Source organism: Sprattus sprattus (genome assembly GCF_963457725.1).
Source record: "Sprattus sprattus genome assembly, chromosome: 14".
In the NCBI taxonomy this organism is placed as follows: domain Eukaryota; kingdom Metazoa; phylum Chordata; class Actinopteri; order Clupeiformes; family Clupeidae; genus Sprattus; species Sprattus sprattus.
The window spans coordinates 31,268,955-31,296,843 of NC_137912.1; the positions used below are offsets into that span (position 1 = coordinate 31,268,955).

The following is a 27,889-nucleotide window of genomic DNA, read 5'->3' on the forward strand; positions in this document are numbered from 1 at the left end:
GCCTGGGTGAGGGAGAGATCCCCCCAGTTCAATACCATCGGAAATGCCGTAGCATATTCACCATGAAGAAGCTCCTGGACTCAATCACCAAAAAAGCTGCCTCTGTTGAGTCTGCGGAACAACTTGCAACTTGCCAGTTTATTTTAGTACAGACGCGTTTCGGCCTTACGCCATCGTCAGTGTCACACTGACGATGGCGTAAGGCCGAAACGCGTCTGTACTAAAATAAACTGGTCTTATTGTTAAAAGAGAATAGCTTGAGAGCACGGTTTTCATTCTACCAATAGAAAAAAAGTAAATACCAGAAGAGTCAAAACACCAGGGAACCGCTCATACGATGTTCAGAGTTGCGCGCTGATGATCGTATCAGAAAAACTGCATCCAGCAAACTCGACCAGAGGATACTTGCTATCACGAGTAGAGAACTTGTTGCTGCTGAGGGGCATTACCATAGGTCCTGCTACCGTGGATACACGCGTGGAGAGTCTGTTGCAAGTTCTGGTGGAATGGAAGAAGGAGAAAATGCAGAAACACAGTATGAGGCAGCAGAGAAACATGCCCATGAAGAACTGCTTGCATATATCAGAAATGAACTCTTCTCTAATCCAGAGATAATACCCATGACAGACCTGACGTCAAGACTAGTGTCATCAATGGACTCTCTTGGTTTCAGCCAGGTCAAAGACTCGACCAAGAAACATCTTCGTCGCAAGTTGGAGACTGAGCTGGCAGGGTCCATCCACATCTTATCTGACGACAAGGGAAGGCTACTTCTGTACCCAGACTCCCTTACTATGAGTGAGCTAGCCAAAGCCACATACTCATTGAAAATGGAGTTGCAACATGCCAGGGCCATCCAAGCTGGGGATGCTGTGAAGAAGGTAGCGTTGCAGTTGAGGAATGAGATCAAGAAGCAAGACATCAGTCAACGGTGGCCACCTAATGAAGAGCAGGATGAAAACATTATTCCTGAATCGGTCACTCAGTTCCTGCAAATGTAACGGTGGTCAAGTAACGGGGAGACGGAGGCGAAACTGTTGTTCTTTCTTTAATTTATTTTCCTTTGGAAAATAACAAACAGATATTGCCTTCAGGCTGCGGTATAAATCTGCATCATCCGATCAGAATCCTAAACTTCTCTGATCGTTACTTCAATAACAGAACATATAACCTTAGTGCACAGAGTTACAGCACTTCACTTAACCTATTTACAATATGGGGCCACATACCTTTGGAAAATAACAAACAGATATTGCCTTCAGGCTGCGGTATAAATCTGCATCATCTGCACAAGCAAAACAAAAGAATGCATAGCGCAACACATAAACATCTCCGTCAATAGTCCATTATACACTATCAGCCTGCTAGCCAGCTAGACATCAGACAGAATGTCTGGACACGTGGAGTGACAGTGACGAACTCGCTTACATTCGCTGTTGCAATATCGATAATAATAACAATAGTATTAATAACTCTTGTTACGTAATTATACTCTTAATGCACTTCAAACTAAACAACTAAATCCATGCATGCTCCATAAAACAGTAAATTAAAACAGTACAGTACAACGGCGGCTAGCAGGTTTTATGGCTAGTCGGGGAACATACTGTACAGTGTACAGTACAGTGCTTTTTACAGTAAACCTACCCGATCAGAATCCTAAACTTCTCTGATCGGGAAGGGAAGCAACACTAGACTATACGCATCAGATGCAGTACACCATATGTCCAAAGGTGGCTCCCATTCACAATTTAATTTTGGCGAAAATCATATACAGTACATTTTTAACCCTGTTACACAAACACTGCTGACCGGGGACTTTAAATGCACAAAGCCATCTGAGAAAGTAAAACGACTTGCCACCTCTTTTGGTAGTGACTTGGTCTTTGCCGTCACAGCTGGCAAGGTAAAACCAGCTAAGCACATTCTTCTTCCGTTCGCCTTGAAATCTCTAACTGGGAACACTGAACTCATCCACACCCTAAACCGGCTTGGACATAGCATTTCATACTCACAGGTCCTAGAGGTTGATACAGCACTGTGTCTCCAGAAGATGGAGCTTGCCAAGGATGACCTCACACTTCCAGTAAACATTCATCCAACATTCATCATATGTTCACAACATTGGCGTGGGACAACATCGACCGACTCGAGGAGACAGTCAGTGGAGCAGGCACCTACCATTGTGTTAATGGCATCGCTGTTCAGGCTAAAGTTATTGGGCCCATACAACCACGAGTCATGCCAGCAGTGTCCAAATAAAAAAAGAGGAGCATAAGCCCTGCACCACTGATGCTACCCATCTACAATGCTGGGCAGCGGGTGGGCCCCCCAACCACTCCAAGTGTCGACGTCAATACCCTTAGGTATCAGGTTTGGAATGCAAAGGCAAAGAACCTTGCCTGGCTACTCACTCGAATGTCTGCCCCCGAGGTACAAATCATCAGCAGCTGGACTGACTGGATTCAATATCCAGATCTGCGACAATGTCACAGTGGTCCAGGACACTGTCAGCTACTTGCCAACCATTAATGCTCCCGCTACGGAGTTGGCTACGGTGCATGAAGTGTTAAACCGGACACTCAGCATCAAGGAATCTCTGCAGTTAAACAGCATCGTCTGTGTGTTCGACCAAGCACTTTACGCCAAGGCTGCAGAGATAGTGTGGAAGCACGAGAAGTTTAAAAACATCATAATCAGGATGGGGGTATTTCACACAATCTGCAATTTGCTCTCAATTCTTGGAAATCGATTCCAGGATGCAGGTCTGAGGGATCTCTGTGTGGAGTCAGGTGTGATTGCTGAAGGGTCGGTAACAGGTGTGATGGAAGGACGGAAGTACAACCGTGCAGTCAGACTCCACAAGCTTGTCTATGAAGCAATGATGAGGCTTGCCTGGAAAGCCTTCCGTCCATGGCTAGAAGCCAAGCATCCCCGAGAGGTTCACCACCTGGAAGCAGCACTTGAGAGCATTGGCAGATTCCACGAAGATGTGTCTCAGGCGTCACTTTCAGACCTCATGGAGAATGCATCGTGCAACCGCATAATGGAGCTGTTTCAAGCCTACCTGGAATCTCTCAGAGGTGGGCAAGGTCTTTCAGCGTTCTGGATATCCTACCTGGACATGACAGAGATCATGCTGGGACTACTTCGCGCTTCTAGAGAAGGGGACTGGATGCTACATCTTGCATCCATCCGACAGATGATTCCTTGGTGCTTTGCATATGACAAGCTGAACTATGCCCGTTTCCTGCCCTACTACTATGCAACAATGACAAGACTAGCTATCGATCAACCTAAAGTACATGCACATTTCCTGCAAAGGGGTTTCTCGGTCCAGATTGGTAGCAGGAATCCCTTTGGGAGAATTCCCGTGGACAAGACGATTGAGGAGACTGTCAATAAGGACACACAAACACCTGGAGGAACAAAGGGCTTCAGCCTCAAATCTGCAGTTGTCACCAAGTATTACATGACATCAGAGTACCGGAGTGCCTACCTGAGAAAGCTGAGGGGCATGGTGGGTCAAAGTGATTCACATCTTAATCACCCAGATCTACAGTTGCCTAGGATCAGAAGAGATGAGGCTGATGTCCAGTCCCTTGTTGAGCTCATGGATATCTGTTGGTTGAATCCGCTAAGTCAAGACCACTCAGATGTTGTCAGCTTGTCAGCTGCAACGGTTGCACCACCAGATGTAGTAGCAGATCTCCTTGGCGCTCACAGGATAGGAGAAGAAGCATATCAAGCTTTCAAACAAGAACGACTAGAAGCAAATCCAGCAACAACAAAGTTCCATGACAAAATGACAAAAAAGAAGCTGAAAACGTTCTCAGATATTGGAAAAAAGCCACGCAACCTAGGACAAGCCAAGCAAGCAGTTTAGGCTGATAGGAACTTGTTTGGCCACATGATCCTAGTGGCTGAGAGTCGACAGCTTCGCATGAGTGATGTCTTGGCTCATCCCCTGGGCCCTCTGCCATGGGCCCTCGCCAATGGCGATGGATCTCTGCGCAAGACCAATAAAGCTGCTCTAGCGAGAGAGCTGGAGAAAAGCGTTGCCCCTGCAGATGTTATCCCAGAACCATCAGCAACCATCATCGACGGGATGAGCTTGGTGCAGCAGATGAAAGGGGATGACAAGACTTTTGCACAGCTGGCAGAATCAGCCTTATTCAAGGTCCTCCATGAAGGAGCCAAGAGCCAACGAATTGATGTTGTATTTGATGTGTACAAGGAGACATCCATAAAAGACTTGGAAAGAGCCCACAGAGTTACAGAGAGAGGCATTCAGTTAAAAAACATAGCACCCGGTCATAACATCCAACAATGGAGGAAACTGCTCTGCAATTCCTCCAACAAAGCAAGTCTTATCAAATTCTTGGTCGATGAATGGAAAGGACCCAAACACAGGGAAAAACTCCAGAACAAGACGTTGTATGTCACATGTGATGAAATCTGCTTCAAACTAAACAAAGACAAATTAGAAGAGGTAACAGAGCTCAAATCTTCCCAGGAAGAAGCTGACACTCGCATGCTGTTACATGCTCTCCATGCAGCAGAGTCTGGCTACAAAGCAGTTGTCATTACTGCTGAGGACACAGATGTGTTGGTCCTATGCTTAGGATTCAACAAGAACATTCCATGTCCTATCTTTCCGAAATGTGGAACCCAAAATAGGACCAGGTTCTTGGACATAACAAAGCTAGGCCCATCGCTAGGAAGTGGGGTCTCTGATGCCCTGCTTGGCATGCATGCCTTCACTGGTTGTGACACCGTCAGTGCCTTTGCAGGCCGTGGGAAGATGGGTGCTTGAAGCTACTGAAGTCTGACAAGGCCTACTAAGAGGCCTTCAGTGAGCTTGGACGTTCTTGGCATGTGTCTGATGAGCTTTTTTCGTCACCAACTCTTCTGTGCTAGACGTGGCGAAGTAGAGTCCAGTCAACTCCCACCGTGTGAGGATTGCCTCTTCATGCATGCAATGCGTGCCAACTATCAGGCTGCAATATGGCGGAGGTCTTTGAAGACTTAACCCTCCGTCCCAGATCTTAAGGAGAGTGGGTGGACCACAGATGATGAAGGGAAGCTGGCGATTGAGTGGATGAGTGGCTCACCAGCACCCGATGCAGTGTTGCAGTTGCTCACCTGCAAGTGCACGAGGTCATGCAAACTGCCAGAGTGCACATGTCTCACCAATGGCCTGAAGTGCACAGATATGTGCAAACTGCAAACCTGCTCTAATCAACCCAGTGAAGAAGAACCCATTGTCGAGTTAACTGACTCAGATGATGGTGAGGGTGACTGAATACTAGATTGAGGGTTTGGACCTAATATTCCCGATATACAGTTGTTAATTAGCACTAATATTCAAGCATTCAGTATTAGAATGTCATAGAACATGCCAATTGATGTTAACCCTTCCAACACGAAGGGGCCCCGTGGGGCACTTGGTGGTATTTTTATTAATAGAATTAAAAATCTCCGCGAGTTTTTGTCCTACAAACATAAAACTAACACCCACAGCAACCTTGAACCCTTTACTTTTTAAATATATACAGTTTGAAACTAAAGTTTAAATAATCACTTTGTAAGGAGAGTATAACTTATCCTTTGCACATTTCAGCATCTGAGTGAGGTTTTGTCCCTCCCATTAGCAAATTACAACTATTCATATGATAAGGGGATGGTAATTCAGTGGTCACCATTGGTTCATGATGTGTCAAGAGAACCTGAAGGGGGTAGAGGGCCACAAAGACATTCCAGGGCCATTACGTGCTGGCCATTGTCTTTTGACCAAGGTGTCCCAGAATGTTCACACCTCTCTCATCAATATGCATAGTGGTCTAAGTGAAGAAAAGTGTCACTTTCTATATTACTTATAATAAGTATAGAAACCACACACACTTTTTGAATGCTAAACTCACCTTTTTGGAGCAAACACCTTTGTTTACAAGGTTCAGAGTAAAAAAGAAAACTTCCAAAATATTTACAATGTGTTTTTGTACAAAGTCTGAGCACCTCTAAAACTAGATTTCATTTTAGTGTCTTTATATTTCATTTTAATACAAAACTTTGTTTTACTACATTCCTTTTACTCTCATTGTATTATTGCTGAGTTGTTCTAGAATATAATCATAAATGCCACTTTTGCCTCATGGGTTTTAGTTAGATCAAATATACAAAAATATCAGGCATGTCAAACTACCTAACAGAGTCAAAAAAAGCCCTTGGGGTTGGAAGTGTTAAGTGAGCATGGTGTAGCATCATCCAGACATATGCACTTTCAGACAACTAATTAAACAGATGTACATGTAATGTGTGTTTTGAAGTACTGCTAATAAGAAAAATAAAACAAAACTTTTTTACATGCCACAACTGTAACATGTGTTGTTCATCATAATTATTGTGGGTTGATTATATACATTGATTATTTAGTCAAATGTAACCTAATATTGTATTTGAAGAAAGAACCACTAAATATTATTATTTGAAACTGCAAATATCGCAAAAGTAGACTATATGTCCTTATAAAATTGATAATGTGAACTGTTCCAGTACATAAGAGGCCATTACAAGTATTTATTGGTGGGTTTATTTCAATGGAGACGAGATAATAGTATAAAAGTACAGTTATACATGATTCATCTTTCCAGGTTAGCCCGATAGGGGTCTCTCTGTTAAAGAGGTAAAAAAAACACTAATAAGCTGCCACTCTGAAAGGGTAATCACATCAAAACATATTCTTGAGATGTATAACAACAAAAAAATAGCAACTAGACTTTGCCCACCCAAATGGTACCGATATGTGAAATTTCAGGTGTGGGCCCATGGACTATAAGGCTGGAAAATCACCCCTCAGAATGAAGCAGTATGGGTATATTGTACATTTCCTGAATCCTTGGAGTCATGTGAATATTCTAGTGCTAGTGATTATTGTCTCCATTGTTCCTTGATGTCACAAGACTAAAAGAAACAATATGATTTAGGCGGAAATTGTGGAAAAATGTGTGTGATTAAATGTTTGAAGAGCTCCAGTGACCACTGTACTTGTCATACATAATCATACAAGGGATTGAATGAAAGCTTAGAGTGTCCCCTTTAATGATACCAAACACAATGTTTTTAAGCACTGACAAATATCCTGAACTTGAGTCTAAACCAAGATATGTACTAGCGTCTAAAATGCATTTTTTCCAAGGGGGGCGTTAACTTCAACAGCTGATAACCCTTCCTGAGTCACAGCTAAATTAGAGTTATCATACTAAAATATCATCAACAGACATGGATGTTTTCAAAAATGATAAGTAACCTTTGTCCCCTTGAGTGGTACCGACATCTGGTCTGACCCATGGACTATATGTTGTTGTTGTGTTATATGTTGTCCCTCGTCGCACCAACAGGAGAAGCACTCCAAATTTCGTTGTATGTGAATACAATGACAATAAAGGCTTTTCTATTCTATTCTATCTAAATTGAAATACTTGTTCATTACCCCAAATGTAGTTATAATGACTATATTTTCATTTAAATTGCAGGAAATGGCTTAGACAACTGCTGAGAGGCAGAAGGCCTATCGTGAGAGGAAGAGGAATGATGAGCGCTTTAAACAGCATGAACGAGAGAGGAAGAGGCTTGAGAGATTGAAGAAGAAAGTGACACAAACAAAAGTAGAGGCACGGAGGGAACGGGAGCAACAACGACGCAGGCGTCTACATCTTAAACATTCTCTGCCCAGTCCAACACAGCGGTCACCTGCCTTTAAATCCAGGCAGTCTTTGGGAAAAGCTGTAAAGAAAGTCATCAAAGCACTACCATCAAGTCCAAGGAGGAAGTCTGCTGTCATCCAGAGACTGTCAGTAAAGTTGAACTTTCCGGGTCAAGAAAAGAAGAGGAGAAAATCAGCTCTATCATCTGAGATGACCTCAGCTGTTGTGTCATTCTACAGCAGAGATGACATATCCAGGCAGGCACCAGGAAAAAGGGATGCCGTCATCATCAGAGAGGGGGGGCAGAAAACTAAAATTCATAAACGTCACATGGCCATGTCCATAATGGAGGTGTCACGTCAGAGCCCGGACCTGCACCAGCCACGCCCACCTGTCCAATTTTCAGCTTTGCCCAACACATGGTCGTCTGATGGTTAGACGGAGACCTGGAGAGGCCTACAAGCCACAGAGTCTTGCATCTACTGTGAAATTGGACTCACCAGAGAAGACGAACTAGGAGACCCTCCAGTCCGCTTTGGTTCAATCCTTATGGTCTTTTACAAACCTCAGCCAGGCAAAGTACAACGTTGTCCCGGAAGAAAAACTTGCTTCCTTTTGCTCTGACAATGTTCCCCAACTCTGAGAAGTGTTTTTTCCAGCAGGGCAATGCTCCATGCCACAAAGCCAGGCCAGTAAAGGTGTGGATGGAGTATCACCAGATCAGGACCCTGTCAGGCCAGCCCAATTTCGAGACCTGAATCCCATAAAAAAAACTCTGAAATGTGATCAAGAGGAAAATGGATGGTCACAAGCCATGAAAAGAAGCCGAGCTGTTTGAATTCTTGCGCCAGGAGTAGCATAAAGTCACCCAACGGCAATGTGAAAGACTGGTGGAGAGCATGCCAAGACACATGAAAGTTGTGATTTTAAATCAAGGTTATTCCACCAAATATTGATTTGAACTCTTTCTAAGTTAAAGGCACCCAGTGCAACTTTCGAGGCTTAAAAATAAACATTCAATTTCTAGTCTTTTTTACACGTAGTAAGTTTCAATAACTCCATACCATTACATACCGACATTCAAGCAGCAAAGATGAGACGTCGTTGTGTGGTGAGAACTGATAGAAAATCGATAACAACAACAATCGCCGCCATTTTCTTTATTTTTTGGTAACCTACAATAAACAAAGCAGGTTCCAGTCAATGGAAAAATGGCTTCTCCCCACCGGCGATTGTTGTTGTTTACGATTTTCTATCAGTTCTCACCACACAACGACGTCTCATCTTTGCTCCTTGAATGTCGATATGTAATGGTATGGAGTTATTGAAACTTACTACGTGCAAAAAAGACTAGAAATTGAATGTTTATTTTTCATTGAATGTTTACATAAAGTTGCACTGGGTGCCTTTAAAGCATTAGTATTGTGTAGTTTAAAAATGAATATGAGCTTGTTTTCTTTGCATTATTCGAGATCTGAAGACACTGCATCTTTTTTGCTATTTTGACCAATTGTCATTTTTCTGCAAATAAATTATCTAAATGACAATATTTTTATTTGAAATTTGGTAGGAATGTTGCCAGTAGGTTATAGAATAAAACTAAAATGTACATTTTACTTTAACACATACCAATAAATAGTAAAACCAGAGAAACTGATAATTTTGAAGTGGTCTCTTAATTTTTTCCTGTATATATATACATATATTGCTAAGTGTGTTTGTTTGTTTGTTTATTTTAGATAATTGAATTTCTTCTCTGCACAAAGCACATTGTGTCTATGTATATCATATGAAATGTGCTATATAAATAAACTTGAACTTGAACTTGAATAATAGAGCTTTGCACCCAGTGCTGCCCAAGTCATGCACAAATGCAAAACAGAATAATCTCCTAGCCCACTTCTTGATGTTGAAGAGCAACAGATGTTTTCAGTTGTTAAACCAATGCCAGAAAAATTGTTGTAGTTCTTTTAAATAACCAGTTTAAGCGTTGTGTATGTGCATGTTATGACGGTAGTGCCATCGGTGTATACGTATGTGCAGTTTACAGGGTGCTTGCATGTTTAAAATTCACACCACTGACATACAGTATATACTTGTAGCATGTGGAACTAGTAAGTGGAGGGCACTCTGTCTGTTTTGAGGTTTATCTTCCCTTTCTCACACTCTGCTCTGGTGATGTCTCTGGGAGTCGGCAGTGATTTAGACGGGCATATGTACGGACACCTGGGGTCCTTAGCCAGGTAACTCTTCCATGCTGCCAGGTGCACTAAGCACACTTCTTTGCGGATGCCTTGCAACACTTGCTTGTTGCAAGAGCGTTAACAAATAGCAAGGTCTTGAACTGCCACAACCCCGTCCCAGTTCAGAAAGGCAGTGTTGTGGGTGCTGTGGCTCTTTTCAAGTGTGGGAGGGAGCCATCGCAGTTGGGGCCGTGAATCGTCATCCCTAGCGTCGTTCTGATCAGCAGTGTGACTTAAAGCCCCATTATGCAACAATTATACTTCAGGATTAGGGTTAGGATAAGCAGTTTAACCTTAAAATAACAGCTTAAAAAAAAATTGGGGTGCTACAATGACTTTTAATATGGAGAATCGCCTCCGTGCCATTGCCATAACAGGGTCCATAGGCATATAACTGAGTTCTGTAGTTTTGCCTGCCGCAGCCCGCCGACCTGACTTGTTTACTTTCTGCCGATCTAGTAAGTAGCTTATTTGCCGTCTTGCTTTGTTTTGTGTTGCACTTGCTTGATGTTTGACTGTGTAAGGACAGTCGTTGAGTAACTAGTTTGTCATGTCAAAGTCAGCACATTTCAAGAGATTTCGTTAGTTTTAGCTGCTAGCATACCTTTGGCCAGTGTTGGGCAAGTTACTTCAAAACTGGAATGCATTATTTATTACTTGTTACTGTCATTTTAAAGTAATTCGTTACATTACAATATTACTGTTTTTAAAATGTAAGGCATTACACTACTATTGTATTACTTGTAAGTTACTCGCACCAAAATCACTGGAAGTATGGATTTGGCAATCTTACTGTAATGAAGCTCAAGACGCTCAATTAGTGAATCACACATCCAGTGGAAGGTGATGTGGTATCTGTTTATGGTAAACAGTAGAACATAATAGCCACAGTGATGGCTCATGGCACAATACAAAGAACAATCATCGCAAGAACAGACAAAAGGTCAAAGTCTGGCAAATTGTGATAGAAATACTGTAACTTTAGGCCTATTCATATTAACAATAATTGGACTGTATTGTAATGTCTAAAAATATGACAGGATACAAAATTAGCATTTCTATGCCTTTATTATTTCCAACTTGACAGCATTAAGCATAGTTTATGCGTCATAAAAAATAAAAAATTGTTTGCAACTGGATTAGTGTATGGGCTGTACACCTATGGTGGGGAGGCAGTATAGCACCTGGGCATCCAAGTCCTTTGTGAAGGTTTTTCGGCTTTGAAGTACATGCTGAAAATATAAGAAAATAGCCAGATTTCAAATTCAAGAGTCTAAGATATAAACACTTCATATTAGCTAAGGGGCCTTACAATGTACAACCCAAATGAAACCAACTATTTTTGTAAGGTATGGCTGTGCTGAACATGAAGATTGAAATATTTGGGTGCATTAGGCTACCTGCCCCTTGAGAACATTTATGTGTGTCAAAATATTTTTTTCTATGGGACAGGTAGCACAGGCTAGTGCACCCCAATGTTTCAATGTTCATGTTCAGCACGCCCTTACAAAAATGCTCCACATTATATTTCAAATTTATAAAACGCATACATGTATAGGCCCTAGGCTAGATCTAAAAAATAAAATAAAAATCTAGAAACAGGCAGTGCATCACACATTTTCAATATTAACCTTCAAATTCAAGTTCATCTTATGGTTTATTGTATTAAACATACTTCTTGTAGACTACGTTTCATCTTAATACATTGACGTGGTTCACAATGACGTTATGTATCTGTTCTGATCTAGAACTATGTAGGTTAAACCAGATACATAGAAGGATTCTAGAAAGATAGAAAGATTCTATGGCTCTGGGCTAAACTAGTGTTTAATGATTTGTAGGTAAAGTGCACTTTAACAGAAAGACGCTTTATCTTACATGTACACTGTATGGTAAAAGAGCTAAGTTAGTAACGTTACCAAGTATTTTCAGCTAACAAGCTAGCGGGTTATTCAGTGAAGAGGTGGGCTTTTAGGCGTATTTTTGATATGAAACTAAATCCCTGTGTTCAGTTAGATATGTAGCGGAACTAGAGACTGTCAATGCATTTGTTTGCTTTGATTAGAGTCTTTAGTCAAACGATACAGCCACAGTGGCGGGTGAAGTAACATCACATAGCCTAGCCTAGGAGGGAGAACCTTGGTGCTAAATTAGGCTAACGTTAATTCTCTGAACTTGTCTGATCATGTTGATGGATGGCCACATATTTAATCGTTTGTGATTCATTTTTTAAGCTATATTCTGAGAATGGAAAAGTACATTTTCATTCATGTCTGTTAGAACCAATGCATTTGTGGCTCCAAACCACATCTAATTTAATTGTGACATGGCTTCAGAAGGAATGTTACCTTAGCCCAGTAAGAAAAAAACATGTTGACGCAATGGTAGTGTGGGTATCATATCTGCAAGGATACCATATCTGAACGTTTTAGCCTTACCTTGTCATCATTGCTGCTAGTGGCCACATCTTGCTGCCAATTTTTCGGAAAGCTGGCGATTCCACCGTTGAAAGCGGCATCGATTAGCCTAAAGGAAAAGGAAGTGAAACATTTTGCGCCGACGTTTCACCTCTGCTGATCTCGCGGTGATTTTGGCGAATTTGGATGAAGGAAAATAAAACACTTCATTCCAGGTTAAAAATGCATTGTAACGCGCGTTACTGACATTTGTACCGAGGTAAATATTACCAATTTTGTTTCTCAGGCATGAGAATCACTCACCTTTCAGCGAAATTCGCCGTTTTGAAAACAAAATAGGTGACCTACGTGAATCGTGTAGATTCGATGAGTTTTGTTTTTGTGGGGGGGGGGGGGTTGGACATATTTTTCATATTCAGATGACATGTACATTTGTACTGAACTAGTGCTGGCGGCGGCAAGGTGCTCAGTGTTGCCAGATTGTAAATTGCGTATCATATCAAAGGCTCAAAATGATCGTATTTGGAGGATAATGAATTATATCTGTCAACACTGGGAAAGTTTGACCAATGACAGAGCTCGCGAAAGAAGGTGGAACGTAAGTGATACCCTTTCCAAAACGTGTAAAGACGTAATAACTCATTTGTGAAAGACCCAGAGAAACAATAATATCCGACGAGGCAAAATCCCGGACAATTTTGGAATCCCTGCTGGACGCATTTTTTGTGTGTGACCGTAATGTTAGCATATAAAACGTTAAAACATGTGTTCGGTAACTTAACGGGATGATTCATTTCAAGGGCATAACCTTCAGATACAAGTATGAAAAAGTTAGCAATGATGTGATTAGCCTGGTTACGAGACGGCTACGGTGTGAATAACTGATGGAGTAAGATAATTTAGCTACATTAACTCAAACGCCACGGAGACTCCCTGTTCTAACTTTGAATCGCTCTGTTGGGGCAAAGTGACCATTGCAAAGGTGTTTGACTACAGACTGTTAACGTAGCAAATAATTCCTACTATTTCAGCCAGTCAACCTACAAGCCTTGCAGGTATAAAACAAATCATGACGTCAGATGACCATTTTCAGTCTCGTTACCATAAACAAGACCCAATACAGTGCAACCCTGAGCACTGACATGATAAGCACTTTGGTGACAAGAAAGGTGAGCATGGCTGCAAAGGGGACTCTTGTCACATGGAAGGCTTCAGTGATGCTCTGCTCAAAAAGGCCAAGTCGCCAAGCTATGAGGCAAAGCAGTCAAGAGCAAGTGCCACTGGAAGTAGATAGATAGATACTTTAATAGGAGCTTAACATATATTTAAATATATATATATCCAGTTATTCAACATAATCAGCGGCGAAAAAAACAATAGAATCATATTTTCTTGACAAGAATTCCATAAATGAAAAGAGATCCTTACATTTTGCATCATTTAGTACTTCTAAAGAATATATGATTGTATTGTTTTTTTCGCCGCTGATTTATTATGTTGAATAAGCGGATGCGAGTGCATGGAAATATTAACGCGAAGGGCCTCGCCAATAAAATGTATTGAAATCTGAATTACACAACATTGTATTGGCTGTCAATCATGATGGAAGAGTAGACAAGTTCAGTTACGGCATCTCTCGTGGGGGCTATGCATTAAGCCGTTTGTGGTGCCCTTACCACATTGTGCCTCATATACTGTAAATGATAGACCCAGTGACAGGCTGGCATGAAATGGCTTGCATAATACTAAGTAAGGAGGCCAAAATATTTTTTGACTCATGGCTGAAGCTAAGTTTCTCCAGCTCTCCCCAGGTTGGAAAAAAAGCATCTCAAACTGCATCAGATTGACGCTTTAAAATATGGAATATTTAAATTTTACTTACAGGGGGGGCACGCCCCCGGACCCCCCCAGAGGGGTAATATCCTCCTCACCTTTTTCACCCCTTACCCGTTTTCATGCCTGGTTTCTGTAATGCCTTACATTACCGCGTTACCGCAAAAAGCAATGCATTACAGTAATTCGTTACTTTTGTAACGCGTTACTCCCAACACTGCCTTTAGCGAATAGCTATTGATCCGTTGTGCTGCTTTAACTTATACTGCCACAGACCTACACAGCTTCATAATGTGCAAGCTGCTGGTTCTGGAGAATGTTTACAAACCCATGTTAACCAAAGGGGGTATGTGCACCCGTTCACGTGTGGGCTAGAGACCGTGGCTCCTGTTAGTGCTCCCTCCCAGTGGCAGTTAAGATCCCTGCCTTATGTATTTATTGACCAGTACAAACTCCTTCAGAATACTAAATAAAGAATGTAATTTTTTACTTTTCTAATTACCTGTGTCTGTACACTTATTGGGGCAGAGTTCCCCTAGCTCTGACACTATCTTATAGCGGTTAGCTCAAGGGGTGGCGTAGTCAGCTGTACAGTAGGGAGTGCTACATACTCATTGACAGAGACGTGCACAGGAGTGGGCTAAGGTTGCCCGTTTGCCCTCCTCGACTGAAGTTGCCCCTCCGAAGGAAATACAGTGGTGGCCAAAATTTTTAGAACACTAGGCATATTTAAGAGGTTTCAGTTGTTTTTGTTGAATTGGCCTTTGAAATACCCTTAAAACTAATGAAATACCTACAAAGTCATCCTAATGCTCTATAAACCATAGAATAGAGCTTTCATAAGTAGATTTAGGTCAATTTCCGTACAAAAACAAACTAGGCCTATTTCACTGTCAATGTCACACAATCATGTTCCTTCACAGAAGAAGCCAACTTACTTGTTTAATCATTGTCAGGTGTGGTCGTGGTTGATGGTGATGCACGAGTCTTAGGACACAGCTCGGTGATTCTTTTGAATGTACAAGGCCTATCTTCCGCATTAAATGATTGGTAACACAAGGGTTTTGTCACTGAGGCCACACCACCAATTGGTATAGATTCAAAGCCTCTAGAGGCAGTCTTGAAGCAAATGTTGCTCTTTAAATATGGCTAAGGTGAAGAATGAGCTAATGAGTGAGCAACGGGTTTGAATAAAGGCCCTTTTTGATGTTGGCTGTAGTTACCGCCGCATAGCCAAGGACTTGACATGCAGTCCAAGCACTGTAAAATACACTTTAGACCGCCATGCCACCAGAACCGAAAGGGGAGAGGCTGAAAAAATAAACTGTGTGAAGTGAAGCATCTCAGAATTCTCAGTCTTAAGGACTGAAGAAAGACTTCATGAGAATCAACACCACAATGACTAATGGTTCAATAGTGTTCCCAAGAACTGTGCGTCGGAAGCTGTGAGTAAAATAACTTTTTGGCAGAATAGCAGCACAGAAACATTACTGAAAGAGAAAAATAGAGCTAAACGCCTGAAATTTGCAAAAGAACACAAAAAATGGACAAAGAAAGATTGGTATAAAGTGTTGTGGACTGATGAGTCCAGGTTTGAATAGTTTGGCAACAAGCGAAGAGTGTATGTTTAACAAAGTGAGGGGGAGAGATATAAAAATTAGTGTCTCTGGCCAACAGTTAGACAAGGAGGGGGTAGTATTATGGTGGGGGGTGCCATTTAATCCTCAGGAACAGATGACTTGCGAAATTGATGGCATCATGGATAAGAAAGTATACCATAACATTCTGGTGAGGCCTGGAGTACCTTCTGGGATTGTTGTTAATGGGCCTGGATTTATTTTCCAAGAGGACAATGACCCTAAACATTCTTGTAACTATTGCCAGTACGACCTGTGACAGAAGGAATCTTCTGGAACATTGAAAATTATGGACCGGCCCCCTCAAAGTCCGAACCTCAAACCCATCAAGCAAATTTGGGGCGAGTTGGAAAATAAACTGGACAGATCTATTGCACATCCAAAGGAAAGCCTTTGGCTTGAGTTGCAGAAGGCATCGGATAACATTAGTGTTGAAGTTCTCAAGAAATATATTGACTCTATGACAGAGATGTGCTGCTGTAATTGCTGCCAAAGGTGGGTGTACGAAATATTAGAGTTAAAAGTGGATAAAAACAGTAGGAATCACTTCATCTGATATTTGTTGTGCTCAGAACAACCATCTGCATGTTTCATTTACAGGTGCATCTCAATATATTAGAATATCATCAAAAAGTTGATTTATTTCAGTAATTCTATTCAAAAAGTGAAACTCATTTTTTTTAAATAGGTTCATTACACACAGACTGAAATATTTTAAGTGATTATTTCTTTTAAATATGATGATTATAACCGACAGCTAATGAAAACCCCAAATTCAGTATCTCAGAAAATTAGAATATTACTGAAGACCAATAGAAAAAAGGATTTTTAACACAGAAATGTTGGACTAGTGAAAAGTATGAACATGTACAGCACTCAATACTTGGTCTGGGCTCCCTTTGCATGAATTACTGAAGCAATGCGGCGTCGCATGAAGGCAATCAGTCTGTGGCACTACTGAGGTGTTATAGAAGACCATGTTGCTCTTATAGTGGCCTTCAGCTCTTCTGCGTTGTTGGGTCTATTGTCTTGCATCTTCCTTTTCACAATACCCTATAGAATCTATGGGTTTTAGGTCAGGCGAGTTTGCTGGCCAATCAAGCACAGGGATACCATGGTCCTTAAACCAGGTACTGGGACCTTTGGAAGTGGGTGCAGGCGCCAAGTCCTGATGGAAAATGAAATCCGCATTTCCATAGGATGGTCAGCAGAGGGAAGCATGAAGTGCTCTAAAACAGACGGCTGTGCTGACCTTGGACCTGAGAAAACACAATGGACTAACACCAGCAGATGACATGGCACCCCAAACCATCATTCACTGTGGAAACTTTACACTGGACCTCAAGCAACTTGGATCCTGTGCCTCTCCTCTCTTCCTCCAGACTCTGGGACCTTGATTTCCAAATTAAATGCAAAATGTACTTTCATCTGAAAAGAGAACTTTGGACCACTGACCAACTGTGCAGTCCTTTTTGTCCATAGCCCAGGTGAGACGCCTCTGACGTCTCCGGTTCAAGAGTGGCTTGACACAGGAATGTGACAGTTGAAGCCCATGTCCTGGATACGTCTGTGTGTGTAGGCTCTTGAAGCACTGACTCCAGCTGCAGTCCAATGTGCTTTGTTTCACAATCCTCTCAAGGCTGCGGTTATCCCTGTTGCTTGTGCACCTTTTTCTACCACATTTTTTCCTTCCATTCAACTTCCCATTAATGTGCTTGGATACAGCACTCTGTGAACAGCATGCTTCTTTAGCAATGACCTTTTGTGTCTTACCCTCCTTGTGCAGGGTGTCAATGATCGTCTTCTGGACAACTGTCAAGTCAGCAGTCTTCCCCATGATTGTGTAGCCTACTGAACTAGACTGAGAGACCATTTAAAGACTCAGGAAGTCTTTGCCGGTGTTTTGAGTTAATTAGATGATTAGAGTGTGACACCATGAGTCTTCAATAGTGAACTTTTTCACAATATTCTAATTTTCTGAGATACTGAAGTTTGGGTTTTCATTAGCTGTCAGTTATAATAATCAAAATTAAAAGAAACAAACACTTGAAATAGATCAGTCTGTGTGTACACAATCTATATAATATATGAGTTTCACTTTTTGAATAGAATTACTGAAATAAATCAACTTTTTGATGATATTCTAATTTATTGAGATGCACCTGTACATTATGAAATTAAATAATGTTTTGGAGGCAAAAAAAAGGTCAATATTCTCAGATCTGTAAGGTGTTCTAATAATTTTGGCCACCACTGTATATATATTTGCGATCAGGGGACGGGGCGTGGTAGCAGCGGTTAGTGAGAGTTTAAAATGATATGGCAAAATTTGCGATCAGGGGCGGGGGGGCATGGTAGCGGCGGTGACAAACATTAACATGTTGCCCCTTTTTTCCAGGGCAGGGCAACTGCCCTTCAAAATTCCTGTGCACGTCCCTGCTCATTGATCTTCATTGTTTACAAATTTCATGTGTTATTGTAGCATGTTGTCATGGTCACCATGAATATTGCACACAACAGAAAATGCTTACAAGTAGATCGAAGATGTCATGTTAGAATGTTACTGTAATTATCATACATCTCACCTTAGTCCAGTACAGAGAAGCTAGGGGGTTCCCTCCATGTGACAGGCAACTAAGTTTCAGAATATCCCCAGCTTTGACTGGGGTGACGTCCAGGCCTTCTATCACAGGAGCCTGGGGAGGGACTATGAGAAGATTTTGATAGATACAAAAAAGAAGAGAAACAGAGATAAAAAAGGCAACTAAATTGGAATAGTAAGGTACTCTGAAGCAAGGGGGATGGGGACATGTATCCTTAAAGCAACATTATACAACAATTAGTTCCAGTCGAGTAATTTATTAATTTATTTTTGGACAAAAGGCATTCTATGAGTGGGGATATCCTGGTACAACCCCACTTGGACTCGTTACCACTAGAAATCACTCCACATTTGATATTCCTGCAAATACAAGTGCCGAACCTGGGTGATAGGGCGTTTTCAGTAAAAGGGCCCTCAAAACCCACCTCTTCAGACATGCATCCTTCAACTACCCCCCCCCCCCCCACACACACACACACACACACATACACCCGCACACACACACACACACACACACCATGTTTTTTTATTCTTTTCATTTCTTTTTTATGTCAGTACAAGCGCTCTGATTGGCTAATGGGTAGTCATGCCAGCTGCGTATTGACCTTCTCGCCAGTCTGATACGGATCCTTATTGCCCTCTGACTCATCTTAAATTAGCGTTATTGATAGACATCAACAGCCATGAGGAAATTTAGAAGCAGCGAAAATGTGTTATTGAAAGTGATGATGAAGGCCAGAAACTATAGTTTGAATCACTTGGGTTGTTACTTTACTGTAAATTAAAGCAAATTTAGCTGAGCCATCTTGTTCGTTTTCTATAGATCATTGTAACTAAGTAAGCAAGTAATTGGTTCATAGGCAACACCTGAAACACAGAAGACTTGAGAGCTGAACAAAACGACATGTTTACTACTAACAATTATCATTTCTTTTCATTGACAAAATGCCTTATAATAAGTGGCTACCTGCCATTCTACTCTCTGAATAAATGGAATGTCACACAATTCAATGGTTATAATAAGTATATAATACTACTAATAATAATAATAATAATAACTACTTACTAACCTCGACCGTTCGGTCATGCCGGGAAATATAAAGAAATATCAAGAATCAGCTTTGCCGTATCAACCTCGCTATCGTTCGGTCGATACTTTAAAGCCTCAGTTTGATTTTCCCCCGCATGACCTCACTCTCAGTTAGTAAGTAGTTAGTATTATTATTATTATTATTATTATATACTTATTATAACCATTGAATTGTGCGACATTCCATTTATTCAGAGAGTAAAATGGCATGCAGCCACTTACTTCACGTTACACTTGACAGTCAAAGACCATTGGACCTCATTATCAAAACATTTTTTAAGTGTCTTCTTAAATACCTTCTTACGAACTTAGTAAGACCAACCTAAGAAAATATCCCCTCAGGATTCATGAATGCCTGGAAATGTGTTGTTAAACTGCCAAAGTGTTCTTAATGGTGCACTGATTCTTAAATTGAACGTGCATTCTCGTACACCTAAATTTGCATACATAGACACTCCACCAGCTCCTTATAAGGGTATGCAACTAAAGAGACGTGTGCAGAATCCACAGACTCCACAGGCAACTCAAAAGCAACTTGAGACTGATCAAACTCATGTCAAAGTGGAGGGCGAGCACCGGACCATTAAATGCAGACCTAACTTTACTGGTTGAGGTACTGTTGCAGAATGTAGATGTGTCCATTCTATTCCACTATGGCTATATTATTTATGCCATTTGCAGTGTTCGTGTAGTGCTTTTATTTTAGGACATCACGATGCGTCATAGAATCATGACTGTAAATGTGAAACGTAATTGTTAAAGATACAAATATTCTCGTTCAAGTTGAAGAGGTCAGATAGAAAGGTTAAGAATGATAGAATGATAACCTGCGGCATGCCATGGGGCTATCCTTAACCAGCCCCTTTCCCACTACTGTAAAATTGCTTAATCACACCGAGACGCGCCTAGACAGAGTTTAACCTTTAATCAGCTGACAGGTGTACCTGCCAGTCAGCCAGTAGCAGGAGGAGGTACCTCCAGGGATCTACCAATCAGCAGCAACAAAGCGGAAAGTACAAATGAATGCAGAAACACATAAGAAATTTGTCTTAAGAACTTGAAGCAGTGATATGCAAAATAATAAAAATCTCAAAAGGTGTCTCTCAAAAAAGTGATAACTTATTGGCCATCTACTCGATTACCTTTATGTCTCTTATTTAAGTTCTAGAGATAGTATGTACTTTCAATGAAAATGAATTTACCCCAATGTCTTATCTATGACTAAGCTAGTGTAATGCTACTAGAAGCCAGTTGGATTTGGCTAATTAACCAGGTTGCTATCAACTGACAGAAAACTACTACACAGTCTAGCTATTTTGCTATGTTCTATTTTGCCCACATTACAGTTAAAACACTTTACAATGGCCTATCTGACTGTAAGAACTTGTTTCTATCGTTTATTAAACTATTCACACTGAAAAAAACAAGATTTAAACTCTTTATTATAAAAAAAGACTCAGTCAAATAATTTGATAAATGGAAACGCTTTAGTGCTTTTTATCCAGACAAAACGCAGAAAAACCGCAGCTCCACCGTTTACTCAGGCCAGTCTTCACCTCTCCAATATGACGCAACGTTGGCACGTTGCAGCAATGGGCTGAAGCCGTCAATGGGGTGTCTATGTTTATACGTCTATGATTTCAACCACTCCGCTCCGCTCCGCTCCAGAGTTTCCATGTGGACGCAGATTTTTCTTGACACGGCTCCGTGTAGACCCGATAAAAAAAAGTACCGGATCCGAAACATTTTCCAGATTCAGGCAATCCAGGTTCTGTATCCATGAGTGTTCATCGAGTTTGATAATGAAGTACAGCAGGGGTTTTCAACTGGTTTTGTCCCAGGGACCACCATTCGTACTAGAAAGTGATTTGCGGCCCACTGATGTGCCTGCACGCGCGCGCCTGTTTGTAACCGCCGCCGTGCCCCCTTCCCCCTGCACAAATATTCTACCTATAACACTTAAATATGTGAAATTATCAGGGTGGATCACTAACTGCCGCCACGCCCCTCCCCCCGCACAGATTTTCTGCCTATAACACGATATTTTCCACGATATTCAAAAGTAATCTGGAAATGTGTTGAAATATCAGAGAGAATTTATACAAATCAAAAAAATTCAATGGTGAACTGATCAACATAGGCTCGTGTCGCGGACCCCCTGCAATGCCGTTGCAGTCCACCAGGGGTCCACGGACCCCCTGTTGAAAACCCCTGAAGTTCAGTATGGTTATTTTAAGGCGAGACACGGCAGGTGAAATATCGATTTTTCCATGCCCTGGTCAAATTTGAGATGTTGGGCTAGTTTGCCTCTTTAACTTGTTATCTTTCATACTACCATAAAGAAAACGTCAAAATTACACATTTATGTGTCTGTTTCACTGCATTTAGTTCAGCCGCGGCATCCATTTTCTCCTAAATTTACCAAGAATTCTCCCTTGAAACGCGTTCAGCGTTTCGTCTTTTTACACGCCATCTGTCATGTCTGGTATGATTTTAAAGCTCTGAGCCTCGATAAGAAGGCTGTGTAATCCAAATATGGGCATTTCCTTTCTTTTCAGCAACCAATCCTGACTTTCTGAAAGGATTCATTGGCTGACGGCGCTTTCCTGCTAACGTGATTCGCTCAGTGCCTCACGTGGTGTCTTTAAATGCGGTTTTCTCAAAATGAGTGTTTTTTCATTTTTAGGTACACATTTCTCAGCCTATGTAGAACCTAGGTACACCACACTTCCCAGTTTCACACATAGCATTGTTATGAAGACATCTACACACGGATTTATTTATAAATTGTTCCTGGCCAGATTTATGGGTCATTTTACCTGGAAATCATGGCGAAAATAGGGTTTTTAAGGCCATGGATAGTATATTTTGATTTCCCAGGTCATAAAAGCAGATATCCTAAAATCCATGTGAGGATTTTTTGTCATTTGATGTATAAACAAAATAAAAAAATAATTTTGGTCCTGGCTTTATCACAGTTTAAGATTCATGTACCGGAAATATATGCAAAAACGTGCATATTTAATGAGATACCGCCTAATTAGCATAATTAAATATAATCATTTTCTTATAATGATGTATGTAATCAACTGGTTAAGTTTCATGGTGATCCCTTGTATTTAAACATTTTACCCTATTCACCTGCCATGTCTCGCCTTCAACCATTTCTTAATTGAATTTACAGAACAATTACTATACCGAGATATACTGTATACCGTAACCGTGATATAAAATTACACATACCATGAAAGAAGATTTTGGCCATATCGCCCATCCCTATCAGATATGTGAATGAACTGGCCGTGTGTACAAATAGTGAGTAAATAAGTATTGTGTAGCTCTGGGTTGCTTAGACTAAGTTAAGCAAAATATTTTATGTTGAATTAGTGTTGCATCCTAACAATGAATATTTTTCATATTTCAAATGTAGCATAATAGCTGTAATGCCACATGCTTACAGAAGAAAACCAGATCGGGGCTCCATAGCCATGTGCTTGTAGCCCTAGTTTTGGTTTATCTCCTTGAGGATGATGCATCACTCTTGTTTTGTCATTTTGAATAGCATTTTATGTACATATTGTACATACATATGAACATAAGTATTCCCGTTATAGGCAACATATTTTGTGTTATATAGATATTCTGAACATTAAAGGATATCTTGGTGTTTATGTTATATTCATAGGCTCATCAATCATGTTTAAGCAATATAGCACTCGTGGGAGTGGGGTAGGTAAGGGATAATCCCACGGGTGGTGTTCGGCCGTAGCCACCGAGGCCGGAGGCCGAGTGGCGTTGGCAACAACACACGTGGGATTATCCCTTACCTACCCCACTCCCACGAGTGCTATATTGCTTTTATAAAACAATTCTACAGTCAACAAATAAACATTTCAACACAAAGTTATTGATTAAAAATGGCTTATTTCGCCATTGTTTCTCCGCAACAAAAAATAGTTCCATTGCCAACGTCTTGGTTTGGAATTATAAAATATTTGAATTAACATTTATCATCAATGCGCTATAGAATATTTCATTGCGGAGTGATTTTTTATAAGCTGTGAAAAGTCCCCGTTGGGTTGTTCTCGGATAATCTATAGCACATCTATAACGTCTCTCGTCCAATAACAAACAGCTAAATAACGTGATAGAACCCAATTTTTTTATAATTAGAATTATACTTTAAAGTGTGGTGAATACAGTAGTCAGGAACTGTTTTCTCAGATGGCTCAGCAAGACCACTTTTAGGGGGGCACTCATATTTTGTTCTTTATTTGAGCACACTGCTGTAAGGTTTCAACGGAGCACAGGCCTTCACCCCTGCATAGATTTGGAGGTTTGCAATGTTCTAGGATGAGTTTTATCATTGAAAACCCTGATCTCCACTTTAGCTGCAGAGCAAACTCTTTGCAAAACAGCTCAGTACAATCCAAATAGGAAATTAAGATCATTTTGTAGCTCTTTAGCCCTAGGAAATCATACTCCAGCTAAACTTGCGCTAATTTGCTGATCTGTTAGCGTGACTGTGACTGTGGAATATAAGTGAATTACATATGTTAATGATATCTAGAAGGTCTCAAACCACTGTCTGCTTTCTGGTGATTTTATATACTATTTTTAAGTCAACATAATGTAATATCTAAGAAAGTCTATTCAAGGGAACCTGAAAAAAAACAATGCCGGTTGCTGCAGTGTCCAACAGTACAGGAGGGCTCATAGATTTCTGTATATCGAGACACCTACCTATGACTCCAAGATTTCTACCACAGTGAGTGTGTTTAGGCAGGCACTCCATTGAACAGTAAACATATTCTCATTTTGCCAAAATGGTATATACGTGATTAACTCCATGGGTAAAAAAAGAGAGCTAGGAAACTGGCAAGCTATCAAGTATAGAATTAAAAACAGCATTTGGCCTTAGCAACAATGGAATATCACTGTAAAAGGCCGTTATCCTTTACACAGTGTTTTGTGTGTTCTCTGTTGGAATGTTTTCCACATTTTTTGTCTCACCCTTGACAACATAAGTTCACAATTTTGATTAGGGATGTTGACTTGTGATTTTCAACATCCCATAATAATATCATTATGAACTATCTTTGTCTTTTAAATAAAATAGGGCTTTGTGAATTGAGCAGCACTTACAGTAGATGGTCATCACACTAACAGTAGATGGTCATCACACTAACAGTAGACTATCATCACACTAACAGTAGACAGTCATCACACTAAGAGTAGACTGTCATCACACTAACAGTAGACGGTCATCACACTAACAGTAGACGGTCATCACACTAACAGTAGACAGTCATCACACTAAGAGTAGACTGTCATCACACTAACAGTAGACGGTCATCACACTAACAGTAGACGGTCATCACACTAACAGTAGACAGTCATCACACTAAGAGTAGACTGTCATCACACTAACAGTAGACGGTCATCACACTTACAGTAGACAGTCATCACACTAACAGTAGATGGTCATCACACTAACAGTAGACGGTCATCACACTTACAGTAGACGGTCATCACACTAACAGTAGACGGTCATCTCATACAGTAGACAGTCATCACACTAACAGTAGACGGTCATCACACTAACAGTAGACGGTCATCACACTATCATACGGTCATCACACTATCATACGGTCATCATTTACTGTAGACGGTCATCACACTAACAGTAAACAGTCAAAACACTATCACACAGTCATCACACTAACAGTAGACGGTCATCACACTAACAGTAGACTGTGATCACACTAACAGTAGACAGTCATCACACTAACAGTAGACGGTCATCACACTAACAGTAGACGGTCCTCACATACAGTAGACGGTCATCTCACTTACAGTAGACGGTCATCACATACAGTAGACGGTCATCACACTAACAGTAGACGGTCATCACACTAACAGTAGACGGTCATCACACTAACAGTAGACGGTCATCACACTTACAGTAGACGGTCATCACACTAATAGTAGACGGTCATCACACTAATAGTAGACGGTAGTGATGCGCGGGTTATCCAATTACCCGCGGGCTGGGTGGGTTGGGTAGCAGTTTTCTCTAAGTATCGCGGGTTCGGGTGGGGCGGGTCAAAATAGTCAAAACCCGCAACCCGGAACTTTTGGAATACATAGGTGAAATCGCAATTTTGCGTTAGCCTACAGAACTTATCAATTGCATACATCCCACTGTCACAAAGTCATTGCACTCAAAGCTCCCACTCCTGCTAGTCGTCTGAGTTAGGCTACGTAACCTTGGTGTCCACCTCACATTTTATTCTAGGCTATACTTTATATTTTGTAAAATGATGTTACCTTTTAGAATGGTATAGTTTAAGATACAGCTCCGGTTAGTTTATCCCAACACGCCATCTGTAGTTTTTGTTTGCACCGCCAAAACTTCTAGGATGACTCCAATAATGGCTGACTTAATAAGAGAGAAGATTAAAAAAGGCGATGCAAAGGTTGTACGGAAAGCCGACCAAAAGAGCAAGGTGTGGGAGACATTTGGACAAGTCGTGCTGTCCGATGACACCATTGCAGACTACGTCATGTCTTCAATGTGAGGCGCTGTACAAATATGATGGGCATAAAACAGGTAGGCTACATGTTAGTTTATTTATTTATTTATTTTATTTTGTAGGAACCTCGTAGTCAGGTGAACTATTGAGTATGCTACTTGTTATGAAGTGGCTGTTCCCCTTTTGTTTTAGACAAAACTGCGCTAAGAGTCTAGTTAATCAGATTGTCATATATCTGGGCTACCTTGCCTTTGATAGTTTTGCCAGTTAGTGCGTGTGCATTGCCTGCGCTATGTGTCTGTTTGTGGGAACATCATAGATAGACAAAGGCTATGTCTTCCACGCATTTGTTAACAGTTCTTCAATAAATAATTGCGTAAAGCTGTCGTTGTTGTTGTTGTTTGATGTAGACCTGCCGTTGAAGTTTCACAATAATGCGAATTTAGCGCAAATGCTTCTCATTTAGTTACGTGTTAAATTAGGCATAACCCTCAGCCCCAGGCTTTTTATTTTATTTGTTGTTATTATTATTTATTTTTTTTGCGGGTCAAATTGGGCGGGTCGGCCGGGCCGCTTCAGAATTCCCCACGGGTCGGGCGGGGCGGTTTGGAAAATTTCTTGGGTCGGGTTGGGGCGGGTGTTAAAATAACGCCCTCTCGCGCATCACTAGTAGACGGTCATCACACTTACAGTAGACGGTCATCACACTAATAGTAGACGGTCATCACACTAACAGTAGACGGTCATCACACTAACAGTAGACGGTCATCACACTAATAGTAGACGGTCATCACACTAATAGTAGACGGTCATCACACTTACAGTAGACGGTCATCACACTAACAGTAGACGGTCATCACACTAACAGTAGACGGCCATCACACTTACAGTAGACGGTCATCACACTAACAGTAGACGGTCATCACACTAACAGTAGACGGTCATCACACTAACAGTAGACGGTCATCACACTAACAGTAGACGGTCATCACACTAACAGTAGACGGCCATCACACTTACAGTAGACGGTCATCACACTAACAGTAGACGGTCATCACACTAACAGTAGACGGTCATCACACTAACAGTAGACGGCCATCACACTTACAGTAGACGGTCATCACACTAACAGTAGACGGTCATCACACTAACAGTAGACGGTCATCACACTTACAGTAGACGGTCATCACCTTGGTGTCAATCATGGCAGTAGTGAGTGCTGAATTCCTTGCCTTGCAGACCAACTCTCCTCCATGATCTGCACTCTGTGCCTTGACTCTGGAGTGGGAAAAGCAGAGAATTAACTGTAGCAGATATTCATATGTGAAGAAGACATGCTTAAAAAGCTCAGGTAGTCCTCTCCAAATTCAGAAAGCATTTAAAAATATTCTTTCTTACTGTGTTTGGTCAATTGTTTCTCTGTTCTTACAATGCTAATTGGTATTTTATTTGATATCGTTGGAAAGCCTGTTTATTTACCTTCACAATGATAACATCTCGGCTACGTATGCAACCTCGGCTCCCTGAGTAGGGACCAGATGTAACAATTGGGACATAACTAATTGCGACGAATCACCGTCTTGAGCCCGCCCCCTCAGGTGCCCTTAAATAGGGGGTGATGATGTCCCTCTGCCTCTGAAGACTCTGAGCATAGAGCCATACCAGAAACACACACTGTACATGCAACGCTTGTTACATCTGGTCCCTACTCTGGGAACCGAGGTTACATACGTAACCGAGATGTTCCGTATCGCTGTAGACTGCGATGAAACAATTGACCGATCGCCAGGGCCCCGCCCCCTTAGTTATTGTTGCTACGTCCGAC

The 27,889-nt window shown here is 41.2% G+C and overlaps 1 protein-coding gene across 1 annotated transcript in view; it reads right to left on the reverse strand.

Moving 5' to 3' along the window:
- Nucleotides 1-27,889, reverse strand: part of nphs1 (NPHS1 adhesion molecule, nephrin) — a gene marked incomplete at both ends in the record, with an annotated part of 198,028 nt that overhangs the window by 139,755 nt on the left and 30,384 nt on the right. The window contains 2 exons of the mRNA XM_080851765.1: nt 18,422-18,543; nt 27,239-27,342. Coding sequence (XP_080707891.1) covers nt 18,422-18,543; nt 27,239-27,342 — 226 coding nt within the window. The remainder of the gene's footprint in view (nt 1-18,421; nt 18,544-27,238; nt 27,343-27,889) is intronic.